At 46.1% G+C, this 25,636-nt stretch overlaps 1 protein-coding gene across 1 annotated transcript; it reads right to left on the reverse strand.

Moving 5' to 3' along the window:
- Positions 1-457: 457 nt before the first annotated feature.
- Positions 458-25,470, reverse strand: LOC8053071. The gene is made up of 5 exons (XM_040214742.1): positions 25,453-25,470; positions 19,797-19,990; positions 15,672-16,553; positions 15,415-15,534; positions 458-695 (listed from the first exon to the last, which is right to left on the reverse strand). The coding sequence occupies exons 1-5, from the start codon at positions 25,468-25,470 to the stop codon at positions 458-460; spliced, it is 1,452 nt and encodes a 483-aa protein (XP_040070676.1).
- Positions 25,471-25,636: the final 166 nt, after the last annotated feature.

The raw sequence follows: 25,636 nt of genomic DNA on the forward strand, positions 1-25,636 counted from the left end.
GTAGTGCGCTACGCAAAACGCGGTAACGGTTTGCTATAAGTCCCTTATAAATAGACAATTTTCTCTCACGCAAAATTTATCTTCCAGATTGCATTTGCTTTTATTTAGAAGGCCAGACATATGATACATCGATCCAACCCATTTTATACAGAAACACAGAGAAGAAATTACAGCAGAAAAACATAGTTATTAAAAGAAGAAAAGATTAGTGATAAAAAAAAAAACATTAATAAAACAAGTTTAAATCTATATTCAAAAGGGCTTGCGGTGTGACTTCGTTGAATTTAATAAAAGAAACTTCTTTGATTTCACGTACTGGGATTGTGCGTGTAGTCGGAAGCTGCACGCGTGGTCAAGTTGTATTTATGATTGTATATTTTAAAATGAACTAGATAAGAAGGCCAGCATTTTATCCTGAGCGCGGGCACTAAGGTTGATTGAGTCATTGGCGAAGATGTCATTCCAGAAGACCCGCCACCGTGGGACGACCCTCGAAGACAATCCTGGTGAGTGGGTACGATCTGGGGCCCGGGTCATTTCCGCAGTGCCCCGCGAAGTCGTCAAACTCCGGGTCCCAGACGCCCAAGCAGGACGCGCCCTGGGTCACATTCGCCATAGCGTCAAGAAGCTGTTCCAGGCTCTGCGCGTCCTGGTACGTGAGCCACTCTGACTTGCGGGCTGCAAGGACGCCATACCTGTCGGGGTCGTTACGGTAATGAGAATTAGCTACGAACGCATTTTCAGTAGAGGTGTGCGAGTAAATAGAATAGCGCTGCATCGTCCGTGAGCTTTACAGTGCAAGGGAGGCCCACTTGAGTAAATGACACGGTGAGTACACGCAGCCATGAGCACGACGAAAGGCACGAAGTGCCTGTTGGAGGTCCGTCTTCGAAGGATACGCCCTGCGTTTCTCATTCGGTCGATGACTATACCAGCCCAGAGCGGACATACGAGCTCTCCCTAACACCGGGGTCACATTGCTCGTACGTCATACAAAATGCAGTCTGCAAACACGAGCCAAAACCTGCCCAAGCAGGAATCGTGAGATGACATGAATCTGGCATAAGTCGTACAATATATCGCTTCCATCCTTTTTTTTTTTTTTTTTGAACAATTTTTTTTTGTCTTATTTCGCCCGTGTTGTTCACGAGGGCTTCGAGCATGCTCATCAGGTGGGTCCGGACAGCCACTCACAAGCTCTGTTGGCTGTAGGTCAATCGCTCAAGGCCTCCGCTGCTCTTCAGGTCCCGAAAAGGAGAAAGGGAAGGGCTGTGGTCGGAATCTTGCACAAATAGATCCGAGCTACTCCGGCGGGTCGTGCCACGTGATAACACGGATAGAGCGGCGCTGGACGCGGGTAGGTTTTCGAACGCAAAGGTACGAAACCCTTACCCTGGAGTAAGATCGACACATATAGGAGCACGTCCGAGGATACGAGGGCCCGGAAGAACAGATGGACAACATTGGCAGGTGGCGTGTGACGTCAAGTCTGACGAGCACCGAGGTTACCGAAAAGCGGAGGAAGTGAGGAGGAAGATTGTGAGTTTGACTCGGTGGTGTTCAAACAGACATCGGAAAACCGGACTGCCGGACGCTTCAATTTTTACAATTTTTTCCGGAGTCGTGTCGTCTCACGATTCCTGTTTGGACAGGCCTTCACGGCAATATCTATGGTTCGAATGCCGCGTACCAAGTTTCTTCTTGAACGTATTGCCGTGTGGCCTTCGAAGCAGTGATCTCGCGGCGACTCGCGTTCGAATCTGTATGCAGACTCTCTTTTGTATGATGTATAGGCAGTATGACTCCGGCTTTGACTGCCTTTCCCATTTGGGCTGGATATTTACCTAATCTGTTGCGATATTTTGTGACCGCTTAACACACTATCACACTGGCGCTATCTATCGGGTAGGTCTGGAACACTTCGAGCCTGCGTATACATTTTTTTAATAATTTTTTTAATCCTACGTTTTTTACCGTGGGCTTGAAATTAATCTGAGACTATCCGAACCTACTATATCTCGTAAATAATACTTAGATTTGATATCGAAATTACTGCAAAACATTTTGTGATGTTGTACACGGGTTCAGAGTGTTCCAGGGCCACATGATAAATGGCGTCATTGTTCTAGTGTGTTAAAGGGACACTGACACCCCCCAAAATTTTTTTTTAAATTTTTTGCCAGGCGCTTCATTTTGGTGTCGGAGGACTACCCAATTAATATTTTGCAACAGAGTAGCGTATTTTTTTAATAAAGCCAAAAGACGCAACTGCTCGAAACCGAAACCGAAACCCGACGGAGGTCGGAGAAGTGGAGAGAAGAGAGTGAGTGGCGGAAGTCACGTGGCTACACGCGACCGTATTTTTTTTTTTTTTTCCTTTTTCCCGTAGCAGACGACATGCGGCGTACCGGAACTGTTCACCGAGCGATTCTTTTGCAGTTATGTATGTTCCGCTCGTTGTTCTGTACTCCAAGATGAGTTGTTTTGTACATTGAGGAGTTGGAGATGAGTAGTGAGTGCCCGTGGTGAATTTTGATCGGCTCCGAAAAGAATACACCCAAGATGTTGCGTGAAGAGCTGGCTCACATGCCCTGCGTCCGAAACAGAAGTGGCATTGTGCGACAGAGTGTCCGAAAGATCAAAGGGATCGGGACCAATGGCTGGCTGCAATTCCTGTAGACCATTTACGGGCACCTCGGAAAGCGGACGCTACCTGATTTATATGCTCCTTGCATTTTGTGGAAAGTGATTACATTGAGTTCGCAGGTGTCAAAAAGGAAATCCCGTACCATTTAATTCGGCGACGTGTCGTCCACAACATTTGTTTCTTAATTTTTGTTTCTTCAGTGATAATTGTTTAAAAAGAAAAAGAAATGTAGACATCAAAAAATATTAAAAAAAAAAAAAAAAAAGGTTTTACGGGGGATCGAACCCGGTCCTACCGCGTGCTTAGCGGACGTCTTTCCCACCGAGCTACTGGGGCATACCGAAAGTGGGGAATCTCTTTCCTTAGTAATAATTCAGCCGATAAACTGTAAGTTGGAAAGTTTGCTGCCGATTTTCCTCTAGCGAAAGCATTCCCGGGTCGAAGTCGGGATGCACCGCGCATTGACGACATTCTCACGTAGTAAAGAAATCGTACGCGTGCATACTCAACTTGAAGTAGACACGTCGTGCTTGACGTTTGCGCGAGCGATGTCTTCAGCCACGAGAAGGGAGCGACGACGGCTCGGCGACGTCTTCGTGCAAATCGGCTTGGTGATCGGGCGTGTCGTACGGGATGAATACCAGTTCTTTTGATCAGTCCCAAATTTCTCTTTTAAAGGCAGACAAAATTCGCCGGTACCGCGAACGACAGTTCTGAAATAGAGGTCCCACGCCCGTCGTCCGCTGCCATCGCCGTCCCTGCGCCCCTGCGAGTCCCACGATACGCGAAACGACGCACGCACAGATTGCTTCCGGTTGTCTGTGGAACTTTTTTTTCAATCAACGTATTTGCAGCTTTTTAGAAGCCACAAAAAATGGGTTTCATATTTTTTTCTATTTTTAATATTGAGTGTGTGCCTTCAGTGACCCACGACTTTGATTAAATTTGGTGGTCGCATCGATACCTTAGAAAACGGCCCGTGACCGCGGAGAAGAGAGTGAGCGAGACTCGAACCGGCCAGTTCTTGATCGGCGGTTTTCGGGCGGAAAGAAACCGAATTTCGAGCCGTAAATTCTGTTCTGGGTAGTTGAGCTCTCATATGTCACGTACAACTAAAAACCTCGGCGAGCATAAATACCCTGTCAGTGTCCCTTTAACGCGACAGTCCCACTGAATGTGGCAGTTTAGGTACTTTTTGGCAGGTCATTACTCATCTTCTTTTGAAGGCTGTTATGTGGGATCGATGTCGTTCCAAAGGCAATGCAATCCTCCTTCATTTGACAATATGTATGTATTGGTTTATACCGTTCATGCGCATTTGTAGCGTTGCGAATATGATGTCGCGGACCCTCACTGGCTCCGCTGGTTCATATTTCATGAACGATCTATTAAAGATAACACGGTTTCAACAGAGCAGTTTTGTTAAGATGGATGTCGGAGCAGAACGCAACAATATACCATTTTTGGTATTCGCTATACTTCGTTTTGTTCATCTTTCCAAATATTGCCCTCAAATTGTAATTTTTCAGCACAAATATGTTTTTAATGACATGCGCTACGGCAATAAAATAGCTAGAGATGTAGTGCTTATAATCGGTAATATGCAAAGAAAATTTTAACGTTGTGTAACTTTTTTTTTAGATATTTTATATCAAACGTAGAACTTTTTTGTGCTTCAAGTCACGGTGCTGAGGTGCCGCTGAGGAAATAATTATTCTACGATAAGATGTTTTATAAACTTTAGAGCTACAATGCTTGCCCAAGAAGTGGACGAAGGCTTTTTTTTCATTTTCAACGTCACAATGCTACCCTTTAAACTTACCTGTTTTTGACGCATATCTTTTATGAACATCAAACAGATTTATTGGCATCTAATAACATTTATTGTATAAAATAGATGTACAGTCGGGAGCAAAAGTTTGCGGGGCACGGGAGCGCGTGCCGAAGTGCATCGCCGCGCCGTGCAACGGCGCGCCGCCGCATCAAAAAGCCGCGCTTTGCGCATGCGCACCCTTGGTGCTGGCAGCCATGTCTCTTTCGCTCGTTCCTGTCCGACTCACTCGTGATAACCGGAATCGGCGCCAGGGGCGCAAGTTGCCGTTTCGCTGGCTGTCATGCCTTGCGTCCTCTTCAGCTGCCTCAGCAGCCGCGCTGGGTGACAAAGCGTTTAGATCCCAAGCCCCCCCCCCCTCCCCCCCCCCCCCTTCCCCCCCGCGAGCTCCGTCACAAAGCGCGGCGGCTGAGGCGGCTGAAGCAGACGCCCAGCCTGACAGCCAGCGAAGCGCTAACTCGCGCCCCTGGCGCCGACTCGTGTTATCAGGTGCGCGTTGGAAAGAAACGAGCAAAAGAGACATGATAGCGAGCACGAAAGGCGCACATGCGCAGAGCGCGGCTCCTTAATGCGGCGGCGCGCCGTCGGACGGCGCGGCGATGCATTTCGGCACGCGCTCCCGTGCCCCGCAAACTTTTGCTCCCGACTGTACATTGCGATGTATTATATTTTTACAATGATCTTGATTTGGTTTCTTGATAGGTATACAGCTTAGCTAATTTCGAAAATAATTAAAAACTGCTTGGGTGCTTTGTTGCACTACCTGACGGATGGCAGACAAAATTGCTGATTTCTAATGTTCAGGAAATCGTCGAGGGCGGCGTTGGCGTGTGTATCACCATCAGTGTCCGTGTCTTTTTACCTTCACATTTAGTGTGATATAATGTGTTCATTATTAGATATGATTGAAATCAATAAACAATAAAGACGAAAAGGAAAAGAATACACCCGAGTTCACTTCATGCCTAGAGCCACTAAATGAGCTGCGCTTAGAGTATCGGCACTCCGTTCCCCAGCACTGTTGTGGGCGCCGCCATTTTGGGTCTTGTGCAGAGCAAACGCAACTGCCGATCGTCATGATTCAAAAGTGCGATTTCCTCGGCATCAGATCCGGTGTCAGGAAGCTCATGTAATAGTGCTTTACTCTGTCGCGGGGTGTTTAAACATTTGTGGTGGACGGAAAAGCGTTTCCTGTGATTTCAGATAAAGCTTCAGATAACTGGCAACCATGATTTTAAGTCCCAATATGGCCAAGTGTCGTTACTCTGAAGCGTAGCTTATGAGAGGACACTATTCATGCCCTTGTTTTAGGAGCTTGTAACACCTGGAGGGGCCATGACGTAAGCCCCGTGGGTTCCACTAGCCACTACCTTTTGACGCCTGCCCCTTTCTCATTGTTCCCGCTATTGCCACTTAATTAGCTACGCTTCCGAGTACCGACACTTGGCCATATTGTGGCTTAAAATCATGGTTGCCAGTTATCTGAAGCTTTATCTGAAATCACAGGAAACGCTTTTTCCGTGCTCCTAAAATGTTTAAACTGTTCGCGACAAGGCAAAGCAATATTACATGAGCTTCTTAACACCGGTTTTAAGGCTGAAGAAGTCGCACTTTTGAATCATGACGATCGGCAGTTGCGTCTGCTCTGCACAAAAACCAAAATGGCGGCGCCCACCAGAATGTCGGGGAATGGAGTGCCGTTACTCTAAGCGTAGCTGATTTAGTGGCTAGTTCCCACGAACCTCCTTTCGCCTGACTGAAACAGAAACTAGAAAATTGACCGCATCTCCACGTGGTGAATGGTGTTGATTGGGCCGAAGCTCTGGTGGTGCTTGTCTGCGTAGACGCTGAGCCGCAGCATGCCGAGTCTTTCGTTCGTTTTCATCCATGTCAGAAAAAGAATGTGTGGTATGGAACGTGATTATATAGGCATTTGAGCATTTGACCGCAGCGCCCTCTCATCTATAAACGTTGAGCCAATGCATGCAAAGTTTAACGCCATTATATACGTATTTGATTGCAGCGCCCTCTCCTGTATAGACGTTGAGCGGCTACATGCAGCGTTTCATCCATGACATCCCCAGCTCTTGAGTTACTACGACATCTCAGAGTCCCCTACTCGTCCCGCAGTCGTTGCCGAGTGGTTAAGGCGATGGACTAGAAATCCATTGGGTTCTCCCCGCACAGGTTTGAATCCTGTCGACTGCGGAAAAATTGTTTTTCATCATTTTTTGCCCTACACGAGCACGTGAGCACGTCATCGCGTGAGCTCACGAGCACGAGCACCAGCAAGATTGATCTCAGCACGGACGCCGGACGGACAAGGCTAGACCCCGAGCAGCTTCACTCCTAATATAAATATTACACCATTGTTATAGCTCATTTGGTTATAACCAACTGCACATAATGAGAGGAGAAAGCGGCCGTCCAGGAGAAACGCGGGTGTTATGTGCGACCGTTCTAGCCGCCTCAGAAGAGAGAACGCGCGAGCTTGCGCTGGTTTCAAAAAGACGATCCAAAGAAAAAAAGCGGCACGCTGCGCTCTTTGTGATTGTGCGTCTAATTTATATGCATGTATGTTGAAGATCGACGATGGACGTCGATCGTCTCGTTGTAATGTAACGTAATAACATTATATAAATAATAAACGTAATGAAGGACTATTGATGAAGAGCAATATGAGGTGACGACAGTGTTGGGTAAGGTATATCTAAAGGTACTTCAAGTAAAGTACAAAGTAAATTATACGTGATGTACTTCAAGTTAAGTAGTAAGTACACTGAGTGCGATGTACTTGAAGTAAAATACTATAAATACAATGTACTTTCAAAGTAAAGTGCAAACATTTTAGCACAATCGCTCAGGATGCCCTTTAATTCCTCTATACAGTGATTTTTTAACTGGTGTGCATTGCCGAGGGGTAATCAGGGTTGCATGACCTATTTTCAAAAACAGCGGCGACTCTTTGATAAAGTGACTACAGAGTAGTTGTTAAAGAAAGGACTAGAACCGCTCCGTATCGTTTGCGTCCATTTTATCTACAAGAACAACTCGATCGCCGGTGCGCCGGCTCGCGAGCCCGCGCTGTAGCCGGGCTCTCCTCTTCTTCTAATATTCAACATCCTCCCCCCGGCGGCGTTGCGGATGGTGTTCCCGCCTTGAGGAGATAGAGGCGCTGAACAGGGCGGCGCAGTTGCGAGCGTGCATGCTCGAGTTACGCCGTCCCTGCCCGGGAACGTAGTAATCACCCGACCAAGTTTCCATAGCAGAGGAGGTGTGTTGTCGTCCTCTACGATGACCACGTCGCCGATCTGTAGTTGAGGCGGTGATGTTGTGGTGCTGATGTGGGCGGAGCGTAACTGCAGCAGATATTCTTTTCTCCACCGCTTCCAAAGGTGTTCCAACGTCCGCTTCCACACTTGAGCACGGCGGCGAAGGTCCACAGGTGTCGAGCTCAGCGATGTAGGCTCTACTTCCAACGGTAGACTGATAGCGCGTTTTTCTAGGAGGAAGTGCGAAGGTGTCAATGCCTGAAGATCGTCGGGTTCGGAACTTAGATAAGTCAGTGGGCGGGAATTTAAAACGGCTTCAACTTCAAGGAGCACGGTGGTCAGGTCCTCGTATGACAGACTGTTGCGACCCAGACATCGTTTCAAGCAGTCCTTTACAAAGCGGATGACGCGCTCCCACCATCCTCCCCACCAAGGGGCTCGCTCCACGTTGAAGCGCCATTGAATTCGGAGTCCGCTTCTGTAGTCTTGTACTTCAGGAGAGGAGGCGAGGTTGAGGAGTTTCGCGGATTGGTGGAATGTTCGAGCGTTATCCGAGTAGACTATAGATGGCAGACCTCTGCGAGAGACAAAACGACGAAAGGCGAACAAAAAGGCTTGAGACGTCGTGCGCGAAGTAAGTTCGAGGTGTATGGCTCGGGTGACCGCGCAAAAGAAAAAACTGCGATGTAGGCCTTCGTATCAACCGCGGTGTTACGAACATATAGGGGTCCACAGAAATCGATGCCGACGACCTTAAACGGACCTGTTTCTGTGATTCGCTCACGCGGGAGAGGAGCCATGGGTGCAGTTTCTGGTACGAGCCTCCGGCGCTTGCATGGTAAGCAGGTGTGCAAGACCCTTTTTACGATCTGCCGTCCCCTCGGTACCCAAAATCTTTCCCGTACCTCAATCAGGGTATCTTGTATTCCACCATGAAGCAGTCGGTTGTGTGCGGTGAGGCCGAAGCGGTCCTTCAAAGCCTTCCCGGGTTTCGGCACCAGATGTTAAAGAAAGGACTAGAACCGCTCCGTACCATTTGCGTTCATTTTATCTACAAGAACAACTCGATCGCCGGTGCGCCGGCTCGCGAGCCCGCGCTGTAGCCGGGCTCTCCTCTTCTTCTAATATTCAACAGTAGTTATTTTCAGGAATTGAGCCAAATTCCTGAAAATCGCTGTATAGTGATTTTCTTGCACTGGATTGTTGCACCCATGGGGTTAAATCTTCTAGGAGAAAGCATGACGTCAGCCCTGTAGCTTCCGGAAGCAATCCTTTCATGGAAAAATGTACTCTCCTTAATAAAAAACAAAAAAAAAAGTGAGTGTGGGAGCGAGCGGGTGGTAATTAATCATAATGTGACACCTGAAATTGGGGTGCGAAAAAATTAAGGAACTTTCAAGTCGAAGGAAAAGACAAATGAGAATGTCTCAAAACATTGTGACGTTCTCCTCTGTTGTCTTTTTCTTTGACTCGAAAGTTAAATATTTCCGCACCACAGTCTCAGGTGCTACATTACGATGAATTTTGTTCACTTAATATTTTAAACCTCCCTTGTGCTGATCGACCGAGAAGTAACGAGAGTTCTAAAAGCTACGGGAAAGCCGCCCCCAGAACAAACGGAGCGATGCGTTGTCTGCTCACGTTTCTAGTGAGAGTAGAATATCCCTCCCAGTATTTCTTCGGAGCCGACAAAGCATCATTTCGTGACAAAAATTTAACCAAAGCAAATTTGTGGAATGTACTTTGAAGTCGGGAATTCTACTTTCCTCGGAAAGTACCAGAAAAAAAAAAGAACACTTAAAGTAAAGTACAAGTACATACTCAGAGAATGTACTTCAAGTAAGGTTAAATTTTCCTAAACCAACTTGAAGTAGTACTTTAAGTACAGTGTACTTCAATTATTAAAATATGACGACCAACCAATCCCTAAATCAGAGGCCCAACGTTTCAAAACCGGTTCGTCTTCTTTCTCAGGGGCGACTATGGAGGAAAGGAGCCGCAATCTTCTTTTTCCTCTATGACGGAGGCGAATGTGCACGATCCCATCACCCGTCATCGCCTCCGTCATAGAGGAAAGGGAAAGGAAGATTGCGGCTCCTTTCCTCCATAGTCGCCCCTGAGTTAAGGGCCGCCCACACTAGCGAGAAAACGCGCGTGGCACGCCGACCGCGGGAAGACGCGTTCCGCATCCTGAAGACCACACTAGATCGAGTTCTGCCGCCGCGAATGTCACGTGACAGCACAGGAGGCCCCGCGCACTCTTGAAGCATTCGAAAATCTTCCCGCTCAACTGATTTTGCGGAACGCGTTTTCAACGCGATCGGCGCGCCGCGATCGTTTTCTCGCTAGTGTGGGCGGCCCTAAAGAAGACCAACCGGTTTTGAAACGTTGGGCCTCTGATTTAGGGAATGGTTGGTCGTCATATTTTAATAATTATTTCCCCAACCAAACAGACTCCTGTCTGATGTTTATTTTTAAATGTGCTTAAAGTACTTCCCAACGCTGGTTGACGAGGTAAGGAATAAATGATGAGGCTCTATAAGGACGACGACATTCGCGGGTGTCGAACCACAACGTACAGTGCCAGACTCGTTTCAAGTATCGTGTAGCCAAAGACTTTTCTCACCCGCAACAGAATATGGTAAAATCAATGAGGATGCTGCTTTGCAATTGTACGTGGAACAGAAAAATTGCACTGTGCAAAAGTGCGGCTTATCCAATGATATGAATGACGGATTTCTAGCAGCGTACCCTGATGTACTGCTTGGAACAAATGGCCTCGTTGAGGTCCCCGTTCTAATAAATTCTTGAAGCCTACTGAAACCGCAAAAGAGTATGAGGTGAAGAATAAGAAAAAGGAGCTTGGTGTGAAAGGTCAAAATCACCGCCATAGCTTCTACTATCAATTACATGGGCAGATTACACAATACAAAAATAGACTTTTGTGATTTCGTTATATTACACTCAAGGGCATTGATATCCAACGTATTCAGAGGGATGACACCTACTGGTCAAGCAATGTATATATATATATATTTATATATATACATATATAGATCCTTTTGTACTCAAGTTTAACATGGAAGGACGGATTTCCGCTGAAATTCTTCACGTAGACGAATTGTCCGATCGAATGAACTGCCATTACTCCCGATCTGGGAATCTCTCGATCTTCGTTCGTAGGCCATAGTATTATGAGATCGAGGGGTGTGACTTGTCGTCTGCGGAACATTCCTTCGGAGGGTATTTTTCCCGTGGAAGATGAGATCGTCGCTATAGCTCCTGGAACAAGAACCTAGCGATTCTTCACTGAAGTCCTTCTTCCATAAGCTTCAAAAGGGCTTTCTTCGTTTCGCACATCATCTGTTCTGCTTGCCCGGTGGTTGCAGGTGCAGGATGGTATGGTGCACTAATGTAATGCCTGATGCCGTTGTTTTTCTTTTTTTTTTTTAGACCCTTATTTATTTTATTTGAAACAAAATTTGGCGCATTATCAGAGAAAAGTATTTTCGGTGGGGCAAAGGTAGCGCAAAGAGAGCGTAGAACGTGAATGACGCGTTTGGATGTCGTAGAATGCACCTTGTATACTTCCAATCACTTAGAGCATGTATCGACCTTGACTCCGCAAATGCGGATACGTTTTGCCACCCACCGGCTGAATAGTGGATCCTTTTCAGTTACAATTCATAATGGCGCTGGACTCGAGGAAGACTTCGAGTCTTTCCGCAAAGTTAGCCCAGGTGCAAACACTTTTGTTGAAAGTGGTAAGTGTTCGAAACGTCGACAACGTCGGTAGCGACGTGCTGTGCTTGACACTGGACGCTCACCATTCGCTGAAAAGAAACTTGCTTGTTCGTTTGCCATGAGTCGTCCGATATCAGGTCGTCCTCTCAACTCCATCTCCCGACAAAAGAGGTATTCATTGTCGACATGTTTATAGTTAGCAATCACATGAACGTATAAATTCCCGAACACTCATCACTTGCCGTAGCTAAACGCCTCTCATTCATAACGTCTTCATTGCAAGTAAACATCTTCCTATTTATTCTGATGCTCTTTATCATATTCCTCCTAAGCTGTACTTACAACATTATGTGTGTCGGTACTTCCGAAAATATTGCAACGGCCATTTGTTTTCTGGGAACTATAATGAAACAACCTTTACAACATCTTTCGTATACCGTGAAGCACAATATTTTGTGACGTCACTGTTCAGTCGTCAGTATAATGGTGAGGTAAGTACCGTAGATCGCGAAGCGGTTTACTTGACGTCCACTTTGGTGTCTTAGAAGGTTGAGTCTACTGAGCATGCATTCCAGCAAAAGAATTTTTCATTGACAGAATATTGACACGTCAATCAACAATTGATTCCTCCTTGGTAAGATTTATTGCGAAAGCCCGTGGCAACCACCGAAACGCATGTCCCTATATCAGGGAACAATTGTTACCCAGCCTGACATTAGAGAGTTTTAGTAGATAGTTCCGATACCCCCGATAACGATACTATGCATGCGCAAAAGGTAGAAGCAAAGTAGCGGGTTTCCTTATCGGAGTCATCGAAACGATATACTAAAACTCTCTATTCTCGCATACATGAGTTTGCTGGGCCACGCTATTGAGCCAGCTGAGCACATCTGGCAGTGGTGCGAGCAAGGCCACGATGGGAACGTGATGGTGCTCGAGCCATCCCACCGTGTACCAATATTCCGGTCACCCCACGGGTGCGTGTCGCCATCTATTAGTTGAGCTAACGCTTTGATCAAAATGGCTGCCGTGGGACCGCATCCTTGAGAGGTGTTAAGAGGCTCCCGATGCAATGACAAACAGTCAAACGCAAATGTGTCAATCGGTTTTTATACTGTTGAAGCTAGTGACGACTGCGCTCTGATTCGAAGAAATTCGAAGAACGCCTAATGTCTTAACATAACTTACAACGCGACTGGTACCAGGACAGACAGAGGAGAAGACACAGGACAGAACTAGCAACTGATTTTATTGAAAATAACTTTTTTTTCTCGATATAATCAGTGGCTAGTTTAGCGGCTGTCATGTGTCTTCTCCTCTGCCTGCCCTTGCCTAGTCGCGCTGTAAGTTATGATGAACTCTTAACAACTCGCCCAATTGTCCATTTCGCTAATGTCTAATGATCCGATGAAAGAATACACCTGAATGTGCCGTCTTAGCCACGTTTTGCTTGAGCCACGTTGTAACAAAAGCAAAGTTTTGAGCACAAACATGATGCTTCAAATAAAGGCCCGTTCACACTCTTGCGACCGAGTGCGACCGAGTACGACTGAGAGAGACGAGTTCTCTTAAAACTTGTTAAATGTTTTTAAAATGAGGGAACAAACTGGCATTGTGGCGCCATCTATGCTGTGACCCTGGAACTGCATTTCACAAGAGCGAAGGTTTTGCGGGATTTCCGAGTTCAAATGTGCGTAATACCCATGGAAAGACTCGTTTATAACATTGACAAAAGTTTTTCGAGCCAAGAAAGAAAGGACAATGCGCGAGAAATAAAAAAAAAAAATATGCCGGACCGCCGAGTTTACACTGCTTCCCAATAGATGGCGCCAGTGTGTTCTCTGGTTTAAGAAGTTTTAAGGAACCCAGGTTTAAGAGGTCGCAAGAGTGTGAACGGGCCTTAACGCGTTCAGTGTACAAGCGCATGTGCATGATAGACATCTTCGTTTTTTATAGAGTTTATTTTGCTCGTACTTCTGGTAAAACTTTAATCACCACAAAATTGCAACGCGTATCGCTAATAATTAGAGAAAAAAACTAGTCGATGGCTAATTGAAGCAAGTTAACAAAAGGCAAGTAAGGGTAATATCCCTGCCACAGGTATATTTTACATGAAATTTAGCAAAAGTGCCACTTCGGCGATAAGCGCGCAAGGTCGCTATGACGATCATGTTCGTACCGCACGTCATACGCTGGTTTATAGATTCTTTAATTTCCATTTGTCTTGATGCCTTTGAAATAAACTGGTTACAGAATTATAAAGCGTTGTGATCGGGACATAAATTTTTATATTCTATATTTTGAAATAATTTTTAATTATTAAATGTATCTCAAATTTGTTTTCAGTTTACCATTTTACACTTTGCATTGGATTGGAGAGCGCACACTTTCTAAGCTATCTAACTTTTTCGCCCTTTAAGTCTTTAAATAAACAAACTCACAATGATTGCATTAACGTCAAAACTGAGAGGGTGACCTGCTGAATAAAACTAAGCCTCAAAATTGCATCACTAGAACATTCATGTTTGCGTCTGCGAAAGTTTGGCAATATTCATTGCACACAGAGTCATGCGAAGGATTAATGGTTTCAATGCGCGCATTCATGATGCGTGTCACATAATGCTGAACCACATGTTTGTTTTATTTTGTTTTTTGGGGATTGGAGTAATTCCCGATAAAACAAAATAATCATATATGCGTTCAGGGATCCTTTCACTAGACGCTGTTTACTTAAAGAAGCGGAAGTAAAATAAATTTAAAGTAAATTAAGTTATGCAAATCGCGGGTTCCACACGAACTTCTTTCTCAAAGGGTTTTTATAGGATGTTATCGGACTACCTTGTTTGCATAATCTTGACTTTAGTTCCCCTATTTCGATCTGAAACGTTGTAAGAACAAACTACTTGAAATACAGTTTAAACCAGAAAGTGGTCACAATTAACGCCATCCTGCAGGGCGCGCACTTCCGTACCTTGAACAGAAGGGACCTTTTCCAAATGTTCGGTAAGCAACCTTTGCGGCCGCCATTGCTTGTATCGGAAGCGCGTTATTTTGTCCTACCTCTAGCCGAACGCTAACGGAGGGCTTGTGTTTAATACGTGCTTAGATATTTTAATTGAATTGAATCAATCAATGGTGGACAGACGCTGACGCGGACGTTTGAAAAATGTACATTTAAAAAAAAAATATTAGGCATAGCTGTGCGTCACAAAACAAAATGTAACATTTGTATCATCGAAGCCAGGATAAATCGATCATATGCTTACTGAGACTACTGAGGCAGTAATGAGATCGTGTGCTCAAACTCTGAGTGTTTTATGCGTGTCCGTACTACAGTTTCGCCATAAATACCTTTCCTTGTTGCCCTTGTGCTTAATCTAGCAACCTCTGATATTTTTTTACAAGAATGACAGTACCATATGTATTTGACTAAGACATTTTTGATATTAAACACCTACGTTATGATTAGAATTTTGTGTTTTCGAGGTTTACTTTGAATACACGGGTATTTGGGGGGTTTATTTTTTCTAACAGGTTCGGAGATTTTCTTTGTTCATTTTCAATGTTGGACGAGAAATCTGTGTTTATCAGGCCTTCTGTTGAAGGAAACACGACACCGGCAAGGAATTCACTGACCTCCGGAGTACATGCTCGTGCCCAGAATACTTGGAAAACGCTACGGTACCAATAAAAGAAGGAAACGAGATAAGGGGTTTCATTTCCGAAGAAAGAAGCAGCCGTGCGGACAGTTCAGTGTGGCTCTATTTAAATTAAACACAAAATAAAATTGTAGTTGCAGGTTTTTTTCTTTTCCCGAGAAGCTGGGTTTTACTTAGAGAGGGATATCTGTGATTTCGGGGTTTTTCGACTTTCCCTTATTTAGATAAAATCGGCTAAGGATGTTAATTTTCAAGGTTTACTTGTGTTTACCGACACCAGGAACCCAAGTTATAATTGAAATCCAGTTGTGAGGAATTACGAAGACGTACGAGAAGATGGCACACAATATCGCTTCATGTAGAAGCACGAATCCTTTGTAGCTGTAGGAGACGTTATTTATAGAAAAGAAAAGGCTATTCCAGGTATGAACAAAAATACACTACGCGGATTTTAAAAGGGCACTGTTTCGTGGCACGTCATGCCCCGTAAAGGCCATAGCTTCCGATAAACACCGTACCTGAGACGGATGCTGTCGTTCCAAACGGATGAATGGCACGTGGAGTCGTAGGAGGCCACCGCCAAACCCGACAGCTGCTGGTGATTGACGAGTACCGGAGCCGCCTTCCGGCCTGATGACAAGCCGGACTGGTCCAACGCCAGCGAATAGCCGGCAATAGAGACCGGGTAGCAGAGCGTCGGGTTCGTACCCCCGCCCGCCATCGTGGCCTTGCTTAAGAGCTTCCCGTAGTTTATAAGGGTCTCCGGGGTATATGGAAAGAGGTTCTTGAAGTACGAGTCGGTTGACGTCGCGGCCAGGGGATCAACGACTACCGAATGTGGCTCTAGTATGTTGACCAGGTTGGACAGGTCCGGGTAGAAGTCGACGGAGGTAGAGTACACGGGCATGACCACACCGACCGAGAGATGCCGTACCCTCTTAAAGGTCCTGAGCATGTGCACGGCCAGACTGGGAAACTTCGAAGAGCCATTCTTCATGGGAGGCGTCCATCGCAGAAAGATGCCGTCGTAGCGGTGCTCAACGACCCAGCGCAAGCTTTTCAGCGTGAAGTTGACCGTGGAGCTCGAGTCCTGCGAAACGCGGTGCAGCCCAGAGTCGTCCTCGACGCCGATGAACACGCGAAGGAACGGATTCGCGGACTTGAGACCCGGGAATCTGCGGAACCCGTGCTGCACCACGTCCACCTCCAGGTCGCCGGCTCGGAGCTGGTTTGTTCTGTCAACGGTCGCGTGCCAGTAGATGGCGTGCGTGCAGAGGTGGTACGGGAAGGTGGACAAGTTGTATGTGATACCATGGCGGTTCAGGCCCGAGTTTTTGGCCCGGAAGAGACAGATGCTCTTGCGGGCGCCAAGGTACAACTCTTTGTCCAGAAGGCCATATCTGGGTTGAAAGGAAGGACATAAGGGCGTCATTCAGGGAGCTGCTGCATTTTTTCATGCGGGGATGCTGAGAAAGCTTAGTGGACTACCAAATGTTTTGCAAAACATTTGGTAGTGCAAATAGAACAGAAGTTATGTTGAGAATGCCTAGTTGTCTCCTCATTTTGTATAAATTAAATGTTTCATTTCTGTTTTATCAGTCCGAGAGAATGCATCCACGATGCAGCTATCGATCATCTTAGTGAAATTGCGTTGTGCGTTTGTTTATACAGCCAGAAGTCATTCAGCCTCCAGGGACGTCTCATGTGTTATTTGTAGATTCGAAATTTAGCCAAGTCGAAATGGGCAGGTGCGTGAATTGAGCCCAGGACTCCTGGGTTCTGCAACGCAAGCTTTCGCTCCACGTGCTTCGTGCTGGTGTGCGCTAGTCTACTGGGCCACCAATCCCCCTTCGTCTAAGTAGATTATGAAAGTATTGACTCGTTATTGATTAATCATCATTCAAGAAAAGAGCTGTGAAACTCTAGAAAGGACAAGAAATCACGGGTTCTATATTTTGTTTCACCTCAAGTTCAGACACAGTCGAATCTACCAGCTGATGGTGCCTAGGGTATGGGACAAATTTTACTGCATCAAAAGCACACCATCATGGTGTTCGTTATGTTTCCGTACGTCTCGTATCATCACTGAACAACGCATAAACAAAAAAGCTTAATTGTTTGCGCTTTTGACGCTGCGTCTGGGCTTAAGCTGAAAGGAAGCATATGCGTTAAGGGGTAACTCCATTACATGTTCTCGGTTTTAGGGTTACGACGGTTTTTAGTAAAGGAAGTTCTCCTGAACTACGAGGTGTCAGTTTTTTTTTTTTTTTGATGCCTTGTGTAGTTTTGTAGATATACTGTCTCAGAGTTTCGCTCCGGGGGTCTACGGCGAAACCGAAATCACCGACTGGAGAATGATGGCAACCCTTGTGATAAAGTGTGTGGCCAGCGTGTGATGCAAAGTTCGCAGTGCGGTACCGCAAGACCAACGATTGGCCTAGTTGCAAGAGCAGTTCCGATCAGTCCGATCAGTCAAGTAAGGCGCTACGGCTGTTTTACAGCTTTATTCTGCAGATATTAAACATCTGTAGCAAATAGTAATGCAAATGCATAAAGTTGCAGGCCTAAAAGAGAGTTTTTCACGATGAACGTAGGCTCCGAAACAGCTACTTCTGAAAAGAACTACAATCTTTGTGGTGTGCAATAAACATTGCAGAATCTGTGCGGAAGCTAATCCTAAGCTCGCACTGAGCAGGAACCGACTACAGTATGCCTTCCACTGTATGCCACCTTCAGCACCATGATTTGCTTGAGCGAGCAGGGAGTCATTAATCTTTATGCACGATTGCTAAAGAGCGCTTACGAACTGCGGCCGCTAAAACAAAACATAACAACAGAAATTATCCGCTTGAACGGCTGAAAAGGCTACAAAAGAACGCGGCGAAAAAAGTGACGGTACGAAAAAAATTTCGTTGAAAACGAATGATTTTTGTATTTTTGATTTAGGGCTAACTTTGTTGTATCCGGGGATTTCAACTAGGGCGCTCTATCTCGGCATTTTTCCTTGATTTTCTCCGCTTGCTTCGGCTTCCACCAGCACTCCAGTCTTCGCTTTGTTGCTTCAACTGGTGGGATCGGTTGGCCTCTTCGCTTGGCTCACTGCTCGGCTTCGTCCTCGTCGCGGCCCCGGAAAACCAGCGCCAGCGCAATGTTCCCGCTACACGCCACTGCGGCGGCAGGCCCGTGCACTCGAGTATGCCGGGCTTTGCCATATCCTCGACTCCTTGTGTGCGCCCGGTGCATCTCATGTCCACATCTGAGTATTTTTTTCAATGTACCCGAGTCCGCACCATCCCGCTTCGGGCGTCGAAGCGTGGTTTACTGCTTTTGCTGTTATCCAGGAAGCCCACCCTTTTGACTTCCTGCTTTTCTCTAGCGTACATGGTCGTCGCTGAATTTCGTGCCGCCGTCTCGGCTCACCGCTGCGTCTCCCTTTTGTTCGCCCTGACCGGTATGTCACCTCTTCTTCCTGTTCTTCGGCCGGGTAGAGGAGTGGGTCGCTCACGCCATACCTCGGGGACAGCTTGCGTGTTCGGCCCACCCGTGGGGTCGTGATATTCTTCAGGTGTACATATTTGTACTTCTGATCTCTTCCAGCGCCCTTCCCTCATCCTGCTGAAGCGCCGCTCGAAACCCACCTTTGTTCGGCCCTCCGTGGCATCCAAACTGGCCCTCCCCATGTCCCCCCGCAAGGTCATTCCCGTGTTCGTGAAAAATGGCACAGCAAGCCATTTCCGAATACAAGCTCAGGCACCACGACCATGATGACGTCAGAGCACAAGGTTGCATGACAAATAGCCAACTCATTCAATGCCCGCTGAGAAGCTGATGGTAGCATCTTTAATATCGGTTTTAAAGCGGATAGCGGTTTACCATCAGTGTAATATTTTGGCACTGCTCGTACTTAAGTCTCCGTAGATTGATATCAGTCGTTTACTTTGGTTCAACCTTTGATCAAAGTTAACCTTTAAGAATCCTGCTGCATATAGTCACTGACAGCTTAAAGAGCGCCGGGCGGGGCTATTACGTTTGAGAAAACATAATTGCGCTTTAAGACAAGGACATTGGAAGGACAGACACCACAGAGCGCTAACTTTCAACTGATTTAATTCAAGAGCCTCAGTGTACTTGCGGTCCGTGGGGACCCACGGACTGTTTGAGATGTGATGCGGTGATGCAGTGTGTTTCTACGCCGACGCTCTTGAATTAAATCAGTTGAAAGTTAGCAACTCTGTGGTGTCCGTTCTTCCCATGTCCTTGTATTAAAGCGCAATCATGTTTTCTCACGTACAATATAAGCTCGCCAAAACAATCAGCGCTTGTCTATTACGCTTCTTGCTTCCTCATTGGTTCTTCGGTGTTCTTATCAGCTAGGGCCGAGATCTGATTGGCCGTGGAGCGATAATGAGATGCACAGGTCGTCTTTTCAGCTGTCAGTGAAGAGTTTTAGGAAACGTTTTTTGCACATCCGGTAGGGTACGATAAGCCCTCCAGTACGAACTGCGCTTGCGCTATCGCAGAAGAATCACTTGCGCAGTTCGTACCGGAGGGTTAATCGTACCGAATCGGGTGCTACAAGAACGATTCCCTAAAAACTCTCCGGTGACTGTGGATCATAGTACGGTGTCGGATCTACAGCGTACCCAGGTGTTCCGGGAAAGTCGGGCAGACGCTCTGCCAGGTCGACATTCAAGGGTTGAGACTCTATGACGGCCGCCGACTTATCGGTTCCGCCCTGGCAGAGCGGGCACGCCACGAGTCGGTCCTTGGCCCGGGCTTGGAAGGGACCCCAACTCAGGACGTGGGTCTTGAGAGATATCTTCTTGACAAGGAACACCTGTTATGTAAGGTTTAAAAAAAAATATATATATACCTATAACTTTTGTGTTTTCCATAACTTGACAAGTGAGGGGAAAAAATATGAATTCCTCTGCAGCGGCCTAATAAAAGTAGTGGCAGATTGAGCAGTCTGGACGTTTCGCCAGCATTAAAAAGGACAGGAAAATTTCAGTCTTACAATTATTATTATATATTTTTTCTTTCTCAATAAAATGTAGCCGGCATCATGATTCGGTTCACAGTTGCTAACCCTTTATAGACATCACCTGTGCATTTACGGTTTTCGCTCAAGTAGGTTTGATATTGCTGAATGTGTGTGCTAAAGCATATTTGACATTCTTGCTTGTGTACATATTACGTTGTGTTATTTTGATGTGTGATACAGTCGGAATAAGTACAATTTATTGATAAGAAACAAAACGCATTTCAAGGAAAATAATATACTCCAGTACATTTTGCCTCCCACTTTCTGCATTAGATTTTCTATGTAACGTTTGGTGCTACAAGTTAGCGAGCGCAACGACGCACAATTCTACAATATTTGTACACATGGTAACTTACAGTAACGTTCGAAATTGGTGTTTATAACATTGCGATTACAGTAATATTTAGCGAAATGACTGAACTATATAATTCTCAAGCTCTAGGAGTTTGCATACAAAATGTTTACATCAGCGAATGACGATCACCAACAAACTTTGGTAACGCTCGCCCAGTTGAACAAAAATGAACCGAGTGCCGCAAACGACTGGGATTAAAGGTACATACGCCTAAAATATGCGATCAGCGTTCATAATTGATTCACACCAGTAAACCACACCGATAGGAATGGTGTTAACAAATTTATGTTGCACAAAGGTCCCTCCTCCGTACTTCGGTACCCTTCCGTAGCATAAAATGCAGACCTCGGATATTTTTTGTGACCCTTGGGTGTTAACGTTGTGCCAGTCGAACTCTAACTTTACGCCTCCGTGAGATATCTGGAAAGTATTTTACACAGACACACGCAAAACCTACAGAACAAGCGTGCAGGGCAAATCGGACGACCGTATTCAGTCATCTGCCTTTAATAAGGACCATATTAATATGGGTATCCCGATATATGCCGAACAAAATCGAGAAAATACTAGGCGAAAACATGCATTTGTTTTCCTCATTCAAAACAACTCATATTATGAACGATTTTTGGGGAGGAAGAAGAGGTGTACATATTCACCCTTTGACAGTCGTCACCCACGGCGTCGATTATACACCTAAACGCAAAATCGTGTGCACTGTGGGAGGTAATGCTATTGGTTATAGCTTTGGCGAGCTATGAATGTTATAATAGCAAGGTGTCTAGCTTTGCTGGGGCTGTTTATAGCTTTGAAATTAGGCTCTCTGCGCACGTAACACGCGCGAGATGATCGCTTCGCAAGTCGGCTGCTCTGGCAGTATAGTGGCAATACGAGCGTCAGCTCTTCCAATTTAGGCTTTTAACGCTTCTTAATTTATTTCAGGGGATGAGATCTTATCACTCAATGCAAAAAATCTGTATAGTACCTTGAATTAAAAAAAAAATATATATACTACCGGAAAGTCGCCGAAGTGGAGTTGCCAAAATAAAACTCAACGGAAGAGAGGTGACAACTTTTTGCCTTCACTCTTTTTATTTGACGCTTCCAAACACAAACAGCTTGCAAGCACTGTACTACATAGTGGTTTCCACTAGATAATTAAGACAAACACACGTACTTTGATCCTTTGTTTACACTATTTTTTTGTAAACAAATATTTACCACAGGAAAGCATCTTTCGAGAAAAAGCTCGACCGTCAAAGGGTAAACGAGACATCACTCTATGACGCTCCATAGGTGTCCGGCCAATTTTTTGTTATTTCGAGATTCGAGAAGAATTTTGGCAGTCTGTGTCAGCTCCGCGAGTCTGACTACGACGTATGTCACAGGACTCAACTAATCACAGCGAGCAATAAATGCCAATCAACACCTCCGCTAATATTTACGCGTTCCCCGTTCCGAACGCGAGAAAGGAGATGAGGACACCAAAGTAGTAAAGTATTAGGCTGGGCAAGTTGGTGGACACTAGACAATAATAGAAACAGCGCACGAGAAAAAAGATACGGAAGAGTAGCACATAAGACAGGAGTTTTCTTTTTCTTCTTTTTTTTTTTTCTAGAGCGCAGCTCTTACGCGCCCTTTTCCGGCTTGTGTGACGTCGGCGTCGCCGTCGGCGTGTCCGCGCGGTGCATTATGGGAAATGTCCCATAATGCGACGCGGGGGACTCGTGACGTCACGAGTGACGTCATGAGGGTCACGTGGCCTCTCGAGAGTCACGTGACCACACGAGGGTCACGTGACGTCATGAAGGTCATGTGACGACACGTGACCTCACAACACGCGTTGCATTATGGGAAACGTCCCATGATGCAACGTGCGGGGAGGAGGAGGGGGACAGGAGGAAGGAGGAGGGGATAGAGTTTGAGGAGGAGGAGGTGGGAAGATGGAGGGAGGAGGGGGTGGAGGAGAAGAGAAGAGGGTACAAAACTTGAAAGAATAAAACAGAGGGGACGAGGACGGGAACAGGACATCTTTCGCTGGGCCTCAACCTTCGCAAGGATTTGCCTCATTCCTGTGTAGAGCTGGCATTTGGGTTCCGCTGCAACAACTGGGCTTCATGCTACCGAGTAATGCAGATTACAAGAAAAGAAATTTATTATGAACTTCACGTGATTGAAAGAGTGCTTCCCCCCCAAATGGAGAAACTATTCGGGCAAGGATTCAGCGCCCGAATGGAGTACAAGTTCATCATGGATGCTGCGGCCAGTCTTCTTCAAGCATCGTGGAATAAACTGCTCAAGGAAGTCAACACCTCGTGTCTACAGCACCAAGTTTGAACCTCCCGTGATGCTTTCTACGAAAAGCTCTCCGCCGCCACAATGGATTGAACGATGTCCTGTTCCCGTCCTTGTCCTCTATGTTTTATTCTTTCAAGTTTTGTATCTATTAACCAACACGCTCGTTTTCAATTGTAACGGAGAAGAGGGTAGGAGGAGGGGTGAGGAGGAGAAGGCGATGAGGAGGGCGGAGGACAGGAGGAGGAGGGGGGAGCACCGGAGAAGGAGAGGATGAGGAGAGGGTACGGATGAGGAGTAAGGGCACACCCTCCCCTCAGTACCCTCCCCTCCTCCTCCTCCTCAATAGCTGCGCTCTAATTCGGCGTTACAGTAAGCTGTAAACGTCTTTCATTTTTATTTTACTTGTTTCAAGGCTGTTTCACACAGTTGAATTCAGTTGCAAATAGGTTCCTTGGGTAGTCTCCCCATCTCTTACGAAGAAAGAAACATAACTGCGCCATTTATCGGGTAGCCGTAAAACACTGGCCATTTCTGCATATTTACTATTTGTTTCGCGCATCGTTTGCATCATGAGCTTGAAAGACTCCTGGCAATGTTATAAACGACAATTTCTCATAGATAGCATGCACATTTGACCTCGCAAATAGTACTGCAAAACGTTCCCTCTAGTGAAAACCATCCTTGATCACCTACAACAGGGACTCTGGGGTCCATCACTTCATCTAGATTTATACATAGTCACTTACCCTTTCCTATCAATCCCTACATTCCTTTTCCCTCTTGCCTCAGAGACACCAACCCATAGACGAGTGAACCTTTCATTAAATAAATACATGTTCTCTCTCTCTCTCAAGTGGAAAGCATTTCCAGGGCCACCTTATTGTTGTTGACAGCGTGCCGTTGTGTTCTCTCTCGTCGTAGAAAACGACACGAGAGCACGAAGCTACAGAGCGCAACCTAACTAAAGTGTGGGAACCAGCTTTACGTATTATTTTTTATTTCCTCATCCTTATGCAGTCTTTATCATTTAGACCAAGGCAGTCACGGCTGCCGCAGCCGCAGCGACAACAGACATCAAAGCAAGAGCAAAGCAGTCAGCGCGTGCAAGGCCGTATTTTGGAGAAAAAAAAAAGAAACGAGAAAACAGGAATCAGCTTTTAGGCCATAAAACAAAATCCTCAGCGTCAGGATTTCTCACTATTGACCACGGTGTCAGATATATATAGGTGTGCACAACGTGAGCGTCGCAGCTGACAAATAAAGCCCTCCCCTCGCTTTGGCTGCAGGCGGTGCCACCAGATGGCGACTCACTATGCGGTTAATGGCAGCCTGAGAAGGGCTTAGTTTTGTATGCTTCACTATGGGAGATATTATTTTTTAAAGCCGTTTTTTGGGTACGCCACGTGATGCAGAACTTGGCCCTTGTGCGACGCGCATTTTGTTTAGACACCGCTTCGTCATTGACCTTTTGTGCCTCAACGGCGGCAGTACCAGTCTTATGAAAGCGGCGAAGTGGAGAAGTCTGTCAAGGTCAGAACAAGCGCTCCGAGCGGAGAGATCGCTTGCCCGGTTGTCTACTTTACTAAAAAAACCTAGTGCAACTTTTCGCTGTCTGGATTATGGAACTTGAAATCTATCTGGATTCTATCTGGATTTGAGCTTTTCGAAAAATTTTCTTCTGTCTGCAAACTGAATTTCAGGTTTCCAGGAACAATTCCCGTTAGATTTCCAGTTCCAAGACCCAAATAATGAAAAGTTATACTGGGTTTTTTCGGAAGGGTAGTGAACGATACTTTTGGGGGTTTGGGTTTTTCACTTTTTCCCTCAGTTGCAACCTCTGGGCGGCGGAGACGCTGCCGGCTGAGGCTACTCGGGCGCTCGCCATTAGAATATTATTTGGTAGATCCAGTCTAAATGTTCGCCGTGCTGTGTCCTCACCCTCACCTTACATTGTGCTACTGATTTAAGGAGCCTACCATAATAACTGAAACGCGCCAGGGTTTTTTTCTAGGTAAGGCAAATGTACCGTATTCTTTAGTGCGAGTTAATAAGCTACGCTTCAGGGTAATGACCCTTCACTCATCTGGATCTGGATTTGGATTTACGACTATTTTCTTTGTGTTGGGCATTTTGTGTGAATTCGTGATCTATGCAGTAGCCTCCCCTGCGACTTCCGCTTACATTTGGAGCTCTGTTTTCCCATCCAGTTGGTTCATGCCCCGCGTTTTGACCGGCTGGGTACCCTGACCCTTTCCCCGCCTGCCCGTCTCCAGCTACCGGACCTTGCTCTTTAAAATTGTTTGTTTCCAGTTTATCTGAATCTTCACCTGAAATAGTACAAAGCGGTATTTCGTCCACCGAAATTGCTAAACAGTCCGAGACAGAGCGAAACCCACCGCTTGAGCTTCCGACCACCGTATCTCAGGCTCAAAAGGTCGACTTTCTAAAATAATAATCGCCAATTGCGTCTACTTTGGCACCAAAACTGTGGCGCCCATGAGAATTGGGCCACGCGCCGCGGAGTGCCAATTCTTTGATCGTACCAGTTTTGGTAGCTCTAGTGTTTTCCACGCGGGTGACGTCTCCCGTCTCTGTGCGTTCTTACCTGAAACATGGCCGCCATGGTGATCAAGATGGTGAGGATGAGGCCCACAGAGATGACATGAATCAGTGTGCCGTCGCGTGCCGATCGGAGGAGTACCCGGTTGGCACCACTGCGTCCGAAGGACACACCGGTGCACTGCTCCACGATCATCCGATGGGTGGCCTGGCCACGAAGAGAATGGCTG

Source organism: Ixodes scapularis, unplaced genomic scaffold (genome assembly GCF_016920785.2).
Source record: "Ixodes scapularis isolate PalLabHiFi unplaced genomic scaffold, ASM1692078v2 PGA_scaffold5__190_contigs__length_132052651, whole genome shotgun sequence".
NCBI lineage: Eukaryota > Metazoa > Arthropoda > Arachnida > Ixodida > Ixodidae > Ixodes > Ixodes scapularis.

Excerpts from the sequence above, each read along its gene's own strand:
- LOC8053071 (XM_040214742.1), bottom strand. Across the intron at positions 16,554-19,796 it reads GACTTTCCCGGAACACCTGG|ATATGGCCTTCTGGACAAAG; the intron begins GTACGCTGTAGA and ends CTTTCAACCCAG. Across the intron at positions 15,535-15,671 it reads AACGACAGCATCCGTCTCAG|CTACAAAGGATTCGTGCTTC; the intron begins GTACGGTGTTTA and ends CGTCTCCTACAG.